The sequence below is a fragment of the Tenrec ecaudatus genome, chromosome 1 (assembly GCF_050624435.1).
Source record: "Tenrec ecaudatus isolate mTenEca1 chromosome 1, mTenEca1.hap1, whole genome shotgun sequence".
In the NCBI taxonomy this organism is placed as follows: Eukaryota; Metazoa; Chordata; class Mammalia; order Afrosoricida; family Tenrecidae; genus Tenrec; species Tenrec ecaudatus.
Window position 1 is genome coordinate 84,931,463 of NC_134530.1, and position 9,853 is coordinate 84,941,315.

At 52.2% G+C, this 9,853-nt stretch overlaps 1 protein-coding gene across 1 annotated transcript; it reads right to left on the reverse strand.

Moving 5' to 3' along the window:
• Positions 1 to 1,065: 1,065 nt before the first annotated feature.
• Positions 1,066 to 3,811, reverse strand: JUN (Jun proto-oncogene, AP-1 transcription factor subunit). The gene has a single exon (XM_075556848.1). The coding sequence runs from the start codon at positions 2,820 to 2,822 to the stop codon at positions 1,827 to 1,829; it is 996 nt and encodes a 331-aa protein (XP_075412963.1). The 5' UTR covers positions 2,823 to 3,811; the 3' UTR covers positions 1,066 to 1,826.
• Positions 3,812 to 9,853: the final 6,042 nt, after the last annotated feature.

The following is a 9,853-nucleotide window of genomic DNA, read 5'->3' on the forward strand; positions in this document are numbered from 1 at the left end:
TTATTGCAAAAAAGATTCGATATAACACTTCTATAGCATTGTGGCTTATGGGACTAATGATATTGAGAGGGTTTCATCCAGGTAAACTGTGACTACAACTTCTGGGTGAACTTCCTAAAGTCTTTGCTTCTTAATTACTAATTTTAAGTTGCAGTCATGTCAATGTCGGCAACTGAAAGAAAAAAAAACAAACAAACCCATCACTTCAGTACATAGACAAGCCCTGGTTAGGAATTTCAGACGTAGGCCAATTCCTGCTTGCCCTTTAATGTCATGTAAATTTGCCCTCACTTTGACATGATTGGACAAACCTCTTTCTGCTTGTCACAGACGCTTCATCACAATCACCTTAACTTGCTGTGTGTGCAGCTTTCAAATCATTGAAAGGACTTCAAGCCTTTAACTGGACTGAAGTAAATCTAAATAGGATGCTCTAATCCACCTATTCCCATTTATCTACACACTCTTAAGGGCACTCAAGCAACCTGGGAACTGGCCCCATACAGATGGGGCAGACAACAATAGTAAAGGGAAGGCAACTCGAGATGTGTCATTGGTAGTTGAATACATTTATTGTGACAAGAATGCTGTTATAAATATGCATAAGCAAGGCCATCTTTTCTTAATCTAGGAATTGTTCACGATTCCAAATTGGCAGGATACACCTTTTGTAAAATCTGCTACTAGTTGTTTGCTTCGAGAATATGTCTCTAATGTAAAATCTCTAAGATTATAAATGGTCACAGCACATCCCACTTGATATGATCTAAAACTCTAATGAAAGTGTTGCTTTCCCAGCAGGACAGGCCCACTCCACAGACAACCTGCCTCTCCCCAGCTCCTGGAAACACACTGTCCTCCGGTAAGCAATTCCACGGAGAAAGTTGGGGGCAGGGAGAGAGTATAGCTTGATGATAGCATCAGCCACAGTGTTTTCTAAAGTCCAACAGAGAATAGTTTTTACTGCTCGGTGGTAAGCAGCGCTGAGACTGAGTTTCATCCATGCCCTTAACTCTCTTACCACCACTTTTATCTATAGATAATGCAGAAAAGAGGTTGAGGGAGTACTTTTTCAATATTTTATTGTATTTTCTTAAATATCCTTTTCTGGAATTTTCAGAAACAAAACATAAAAAAATTATATACTTTATTACAAATGGTAAACTCAGAGTGCTCCAAATCTCTTATTTACAAAACAACACTGGGCAGGACACCCAAACAAACAAACATGAAATAACTTACAAAGGCCTGAAGCTGTTTATTGACAGTAATCAGCTTTCATCAAATTAAAAAATATATATATGTACATACACTGTTAACGAAGGCAGGCCAGAAAGAGTTCCTCTGTAGGCTCAGCTTCCCTCTCGCAAAACCGCCCTCCCGCTTCCCCTCCCCCCTTTTGTGTTCTTAAGGACTACTACAGAAGCAATCTACAGTCTCTATTGCAGCTTGTAACCCCTCCCCCTCCCCCCTTTTAATACTGAATGAGATCGAATGTTAGGTCCATGCAGTTCTTGGTCAATGTTACAGAAAAAGTCTAACGTTCCGTTCGCGCGGCGGGGACAGCCCGTCTGTAAAGCGGGGCGGCCCGCAGGCTGCGGCTCCCTGGCTCCCTGCCAAGGGAGGGCGCGCCAAGTCCTTCCCACTCGTGCACACTGGGGGCGCCGTCAGGACGCAACCCAGTCCAGCTTGGATACCCTTGGCTTTAGTCCTCCGACACTGCTCGTCTCTCGCGCTCGCCCTCTGGCAACTTGTCAAGTCATCAAGTCTGTCTCTCGGTGGTGTGTGTGTGTCTCCGTTTCCCCTCAACCCCCGACGGTCTCGCCTCAAAACGTTTGCAACTGCTGCGTTAGCATGAGTTGGCACCCGCTATTAACGTGGTTCATGACTTTCTGTTTAAGCTGTGCCACCTGTTCCCTGAGCATGTTGGCAGTGGACGCCAGCTCCGAGTTCTGCGCCTTCAAGGTTTTCACTTTTTCCTCCAGCCGGGCGATCCTCTCCAGCTTCCTTTTCCGGCATTTGGAGGCGGCGATGCGGTTCCTCATGCGCTTCCTCTCGGCCTTGATTCGTTCCTGGGACTCCATGTCGATGGGGGACAGGGGCGGCGTCTCCCCCGGCATCTCCGGCACCGTCTGCGGCTCCTCCTTCAGGGCCTGCAGCCGCGGGTGCTGCACCGGGATCTGCTGGGGCAGGTGGTGGGGCGGCGGCGGCGGCGGCGGCTGGGGCTGCGCGGGAAAGGCCAGGCCGCCCGCGCCGTACGAGGGCGCCCCGCCGCCGCCGCCGCTCAGCGCGCCGGGGTTGAAGTTGCTGAGGTTGGCGTAGACCGGCGGCTCGCTGTGCAGGCTGCCGCTGAAGCCGCCGCTGCCGCCCGCCACCGAGGCCACCGCCGGGGCCACCATGCCCGCCCCGCTGACCGGCTGCGCCGCGGACGTGACGCTGGGCAGCGTGTTCTGGCTGTGCAGTTCGGCCAGGGCGCGCACGAAGCCCTCGGCGAAGCCCTCCTGCTCGTCCGTCACGTTCTTGGGGCACAGGAACTGGGTGGGGGTCGGCGTGGTGGTGATGTGCCCGTTGCTGGACTGGATGATCAGGCGCTCCAGCTCGGGCGACGCCAGCTTGAGCAGCCCCACGTCGGGCGAGGTGAGCAGGTCCGAGTTCTTGGCGCGGAGGTGCGGCTTCAGGCTGCCCACCGGGTCGGCCAGGTTCAGGGTCATGCTCTGCTTCAGGATCTTGGGGTTGCTGTAGCCGTAGGCGCCGCTCTCGGACTGGAGGAAGGAGGCGTTGAGAGCATCGTCGTAGAAGGTCGTTTCCATCTTTGCAGTCATAGAACAGCCCGTCCCTTCTCGTGGGGTGTGTTGGGGCTGGGCGCACAAGTTTCGGGGCTGCAACAGCGCGCGGGCCAGCGGGGGACTCCCGCGCCTCCCGCGGCCGCGGGCGACCAAAGTTTCTCTGGGAGCGCGCGCGCCCGCCGGCCGGCTCGCCCCGCCGCTCCCCGCTCACTAGCGCTCTCCGGGGCGCGCAGGGTTAAGACGCTGCCGGCACCCGTCCAGGTCCGCTCGCCCGCGCGGCCCCGCTTTGAAAAGTCGCGGTCACTCACGGAGCGCTGGGCAGGCGCCGCCGCTCCTCGGACGGACTCGCTTCCTGGGGGCTGGCGGCGGCTCTCCCGGCGGGGCCGCGGAGCGGGCGCAGACCCGGCGGCGGGTGGAGGCCGCCCCGACTCCGGCGACGGTCCCCTCCTCTGCTGCGAAGGGGAGGAGGGGGCGCCTGGTAGCCGCGGCTCGCGCTCCCCCAAGTTCGGCAAGCCCTGCCCGCGAAGCTGGGCGCGCGTCCCGCCTCTTCGTTCCTCTCCCGGCGCCTCTTTCCTTCACCGCCGCCGCGGCCGCTTCAGGAGGAGGAGAGGTTTGCAAAAGTTCGCTCCGGGACCCGGGGCCACTGGTCCCCTCTCCTCTCGGCTGGCAAAGTTCGTGGCCGCTGCCGTCGCTCGCCGGATTTCCCCCAGCCGGCAGGCAGTCTCCGCTCTCGGCGGCTGTCAGCGCCCGGGCAGCGGTGTTCTCCTCCCGCGGACAGCTGGAGAAGGGGCTCGCCGGGCGCTCCCCCAAAACACCAGCCCGGAACCCACAGGCGCTAGCTCTCAGCAGTTGATGAGAAGATGGAAAAGAAAAGCTTTGCAGTTCAAACTCTAGTGCCTTCCTGACAGACTCTGTCTGTCCGTCTGCCTGTCGGTGAGTCGGAGTCCGCGCGCCTCCACTCCCGCCTCGCTGCTCCGGCCACACTCAGTGCAACTCTGAGCCCTTATCCAGTCCGGAGCGCAACACTTATCTGCTACCAGTCAACCCCTAAAAATAGCCCATGATGTCACCCCACGGCCTTCCCATTGGCTCGTGTCGCTCTCTGGGGGGCGGGCCCGCCCGTCGCCATGGAGACCCCACCCTGGCAGATTCTTCTCCAGGCCCGCGGAGGCTCACGGGATGAGGTAATGCTCCGCTGCCCTCCTACAGTTGGGCCCTTCTTTCTCCTCCTCTCCCCTTCCCCCTCCGGTACGGCTCCCCCCGCCCCTCTCCCCCAACCCTCCCGGGCCCGTCTTTCCCGGCCCGCCCGGTGCATTGTGGGCTGACGTCTTGGGGTTTGTCTGTCTAGTGACGGTGGCTGCGAGAGCCGCGGACGCAGCCAGCCTCTGACGGAGGCGGGTTCCAATTGAGGTTTAGGCCCCAGATGCGGGCGACGTGGGAATCCGGGAGGCTGCGGGGCGGGCTGGTGGTCTGGGGTCCAAGTTGCGGAGTCGTGTGCGGCGTTTCCCAACTTGGGAGGCACGGAGTCGTCTGAGCGCGTCCGGCAGCGGAGCGGGGCTCGGAGTCTGGAGAGCCCGCGTCGGCCACCCCCCCTCGCACTTCCGGGGGACAGGAGCGCCGCCCTTAAAGGTGGCCCTGTTAAGTCCTCTCGTGGCGGGTGAAAGTGGGCTTAAGTTTAGGGCCGATCGCCTGGTGTGTGTGGGGGGGTGCCCCTTCTCGGACCCCAAGTTGACAACGCTCCGAAGTTTGTCGCGGTCAAGTTCATAAGCGACGGCACCCCTCCGAGTCTGGTGGGAGCGCCCCGAGCCGAGTGATTCGCTTTGCTTGAAATCGGGCGCTCCGCTCGGTCCCGGCTGCACTTCATCTCACCCTCCGGGACCCCAGGGGAGAGGGTGGAGGGAATTTACAGTTTGGCCTCGGAGGTGAAGTTTTCATAGGGGAAGAATTAGGCGGTAACTCAGCTTCCAGTGGGGAATAAGCATTTAGGGAATCCGAAATCCTGAGGATCCGAGTGATCCTCTCCTAACCCCCTCACCTAAACCCCACCGCCCCCACTACACCACACACACACACGCGCGCGCGCGCGCGCACACACACACACTCACACTCCACCCAGATTTGCTTCGGGGGTGGGTGACAAGTGCCGAGAGCCGCAGAGACTAGGACCCCCCAAATCATACAAGGATCCAGGCGTAGAATCCGAACTTAAAAGTCCCTGGCTCCCCTCCAAGCGGTGGGCGCATGCACTGTGCCGCCTCTAGGCAGCGCCAGACACATAGAAGTGGTTCTTGGTCGCGGTTGTTATTTATCCTCCCCGCCCCCTCCCTCCCCGACACGTAGGGACAAGATGTATGGTGGGAAGAACTCAAGTTGGGACCGAGAGTTCTCCCCGCGCTGCCACCGCAGTGAAGTGAGCAGTCCGTGAACTTTCCTGTGCCTCACTTCTCCCGTCTGCATGTTGCCTGGTGAAATCTCCCACACAGGAGCCCAGGAATGAGCAGAGCATCTTGCCCCAGTGAAGGTGGTGGTCGCCAAGCCACCACTGCCTTTTCTCCCAAGTTTCTCTAGAGCAGGATGGACTGGCAGGGTGCAAAAGTGTATAGGAGCACTGTGTGAGGACAGTGAAGAGCAGGTGAAGTTTAGGGTTCAAAGTCAGTTCTATTCCAGGCCTTCTGACTGGGACAGGAGGTTGAAGTCCCTAGGTTCTTAATCTTTTCTGCATCTGAACTTGGGGGAACTCAGCTTTAAGGTACTTGTGGCAGAGTCAACAGCAGACAGCAACTGGTGTCAGTGGGCACTTCACCCGCCTTTTATCTTTATTCTTTCACACAGCAGAGGGTAACTGGTTACTGTGAGCCAGGCACTGAACTGAGACCAGTGGGAGCTGGCAGGAAGGGCAGGGATAGAATGATGGCAAGCTCCAGTTTCTTCCCTCAAGGAGGGGACATTTTCCTCTACACGATTGCCTTGAATTATTTTCTGTTACAACTGGGAGTTATTCCTAATAATTTTTGTCATAGGAATAAAAATGCTTCATGTATTAAACAGTTACTATTTGCCTGACCTTCTCCTGAGCTATTTAAATATGCTTCTTCCTTCCTATAAATTCCTTGAGAAGCATATATTCCTATCGCCTGTATCAGGCATATGAGGAAATAGGCCCAGAGAATTTTAAAAGGCTGCTCAGGTCAGACAGGTCCTTGGAAATTGACCTCAGTGGTGTATAGTAATACTTACTCCCGTATTGTATCTTGGCTTTGGTAAACATTCTAGTGAAGTCTCCACAGAGGAAACGGGGCTGTGGGAGAGTGGGGAGTTGTCTTGTCAGATCCGCTGAATGTAACTCAGAGCTCTCCTATTCAGAATCTTTAAGACTCTGGACTTTGGATAAATATATATCTTTTGCCTAAGAGTTCTGTGTGTTCCTCTCTGCCTTATGTGATTTAGTAGGCTGATTTTCTCCTTATGTTGAGAAATGCCATATTTCATCCCCTAAAATAACAAATCTGTTCATGGTAATGGCCCTGTGTGGAAGGCTGCATTAGTTTCCCCTGAGTGGAGGAGATGCAGCCCTGGTGGCTCAGTGGTTAAGTGCTTGGCTGCTAACTGAAAGGTTGGTGGTTCAAACCCTCTAGCTGCTCCATGGTAGAAAGAGATGGCAGTCTGCCTCCCTAAATATTTATGGCTTTGGAAACTTCGGGGTAGTTATATGCCCTTTAGGATCACTATGAGTTGGAATTGACTTCACAGCAGGGGGCTTGCTTTTGGGGGGAACAGTCTCCTTGCTTAGGAGGGGCCTTTCACACTGTAAGCCCTGCTCTCTTCAGCCTCATCTTTCACTCCCAATATCATCCAGGAGGGGCTGCGTTTATGCAGCCGTAATTAGCAACCCTAACATCTCAGGAAGAAAAGAAGCCCTGTGAGCCACAGGGGCAGCCCTTCAGAGCTACTAGCCTCTTGGAGGGAAAAGATGAGATTCTCAACTCCCATGAAGATGTACAGTCTTAAAAACCCACAGGGGCAGTTCTTCTCTGTCCTGTGGGTTTGCTATGAGAATCAATTTGATGGCAGTGAATGAGTAAACTCTGTGGCCTTCTCTGAGTTGCAATGAAAGTTTAGTGCTTGCTCAGGCGGCTTGTCCAGTGTGGGTCTGCTGGGGAAATGCTCACAGTAGTCCCTCAGATGGAAGAAGGCTTCGTCCTGATGCATACCTTCTCATGATCATCAGTGGGAGCAGGGCAGGCGAGGGTAACAGCGAGAGCTTGGTAACTTATTCTCTTACACTGGCTCTCAGCACATCCACCTGGAAATGACACACATCACTTCTGCTCTTATGTCGTTGGCCAAAGCAAACCTCACAGCCCTGCCTAACTTCAGATCTTTTTACCTCTGACAAATAGTTTGAAAGGGGAGAGCCAGGAATATGGGGGAACAGCTCTAATGACTGTTTCCTTTTCTGTTCACCAAATTCTCTTACTCTTTTCTCAAGGAAGACACAGCCTTAATACTCAGTTACCGTATCAAGATCATGGCCCATAATCTCTGGACGATGGGTGGTAGACTCCAAATCAGGTCCAGATGTGACCCTTCTCCATCTAAAGGCAAGGATTGATCTTGCACATCCTCAAAATTCTTTTGGGTCCTCGGAGTGGACAGTTGGGGAACCTCTCCTATCCATAGGAACCCTGGTGGCACTGTTTGGTAAGTATTGGATTGCCAAGCATAGACTAGCAGTTCCAACCCACCAGCTGCTCCTTGGGAGAAAGGAAGCTATATACCCCTGTAAAGATTTTACAGCCTTGGAAACCCTATAGAGCAGTGGTTCTCAACCTGTGGGTCATGACCCCTTAGGGAGTTGAACGACCCTTTCACACGGGTCGGCCCAATTTATAACAGTAGCAAAATTACAGTTATGAAGTAGTAACGAAAATAATGTTATGGTTGGGGGGGGGTCACCACAACATGAGGAACTGTATGAAAGGGTCATGGCATTAGGAAGGTGGAGAACCACTGCTGAAGAGGGTCACAATGAGTCGGAATCAACCCCAGGGCAGGGGTTTGGTTGAGTTTGGGCCTGTCCACCACCCTAACTAGACTTTGTTCCTGCTCCTCAAATGTAGCTGCTCTAGTCATTGTTCTCCATGGCTCCCCCTGAGATGGTGTCTCTGAGAGAGTCTTCCTTTTCGACATGGAAAGCAGGCATTGGGAAATACGCTTTTAAATATGCTTTGGAAAATTGGGGGGATACAAGGTAATACAAAGTCTCAATGTTTCTTAATCTAGGCTGATAATCTTTTGGCAGTACTGCTACCATAAAGATGTTGTAGGCTTCTTGCCTAATTCTAGGAGTTCAGTGTGCCAATTGCCACACCCACAAATCTTTTTTGGATGCATTTCTGTGGTTTGACAGATTTCTTTGCTCTCTCACTCTTGTGCCTGGCTCTCTCTTTTGACTTAACTTGGAGAGCTTGGATGTTGGTAGGAGAGTTGCATCTTTCTGCCTTTTCCCACAACGTAGTCCACTTGAAGCATGCGGGGTAAAAAAGCAAGTAAGCAAGCATACACGGGGTAGCATCTTCATGTCGCTAGATATTTGAACAATAGGTTTGAAGGCCATACCCTGGACTTGAGGCTGGTTCTAATTCATGTCTTCTTGCTGAAAACAGCTCTACATTTTTTGTTTTACTATTTGGGATTGAGGAACAGTTGCTCCTTCCAACCCTACAAATCCCTGAATTTGTACATTGTCTTTGTTTTCATTGATTCCTGCTTACAAACTGGTCAATTATTTTCTGAGCCCATTTTTTGTTTTTGCAACAATGTTCCAAATGCAGCCAAATGCAACCAACAGACACTCCTAACAGCCAGTTTTACAGCCATCTGCATGAGTTCATTGGGTTCTTGATCTGAGCCTACATTATCACAGGTGTTCTGCTGGCCAAATGAATCGGCATCCTTTCAGTCTCAGAAAATAGTGTTCATAATGACTGCCCTTGAAAAAAATGTATAATTTTAGTGTTATTTCATTACCCTCGTTCTAAACCCTACCCTGCCCCCAAATATCAAATCCAGTGCCATCAAGTTGATCCAACTTATAACAATCAGGAACAGACAACCTTATCTTTCTCCTGGGGGTTGGTGGATTTGAACTGGTGACCTTATGGCTAGCAGTCCATTGTGTGACCAACTATGTCATCAAGGTGCACCCCACATTTTTAGAAGTCAGGATAACATTGGTTCCATTGCCATAACAAACAATGCTAAAATCTCAGTGTCTGTTAGCACAGAAAAGATGGCTTCATACTCCTACTGCATGAAGAGTGTGTAGGAGTCTGTACTACAGGGGGGTTCTGCGCAGCCACAGACCTAGGATATAGATTTCAGCTCAATGCAGACTCTACAGCCATCCCAGTTACCTCCACAGGGAAACAAAGCATGGCGAGTTCACATTGGCTTTAGAAGTTTCTCCCAGTAAGGTGGGGTCGAAGAGGGAACAGATTACAAGGATCTACATATAACCTCCTCCCCAGGGGACAGGCACAGAAAAGTGGGTGAAGGGAGACATCAGGCAGTCGAAGATATGATAAAATAATTTATAAATTATCAAGGGTTCATGAGGGAGGAGGGAGTGGGGAGGTAGAGGGAAATGAGGAGCTGATACCAAGGGCTCAAGTACAAAGCAAATGTTTTGAGAATGATGAGGGCAACAAATGTACAAGTTTGCTTGACAACGTGGATGTATGCATGGATTGTGATGAGTTGTACAAGCCCCAATAAAATGATTAAAAAAAAAGAAATTCCTCCCAGAAATGACATGCATTACTTCTGTTTACATATTATTGGCCAAGTCTATGGACATGACCATGTCTAGCATAAGCAGTGTTATCACCCACTACTGGTGAGCCAATTCCAATTCACAGTGATCGCGTAGGACAGAACTGCTTCCTCGTGTCTCAGAGACTGCATCTTTCCGGGAGCAAACCACCACATAGAGTATATTTGTAGTGACCCTATTTGGATTTCTGAGACTGCAAATCTCTTACACCAGGAGCCCTGGTGGTGTAGTG

What these genes read in the sequence shown, in the direction of transcription:
- JUN (XM_075556848.1), bottom strand. Translation starts at nt 2,822, where the DNA reads ATGACTGCAAAGATGGAAACGACCTTCTACGACGATGCTCTCAACGCC.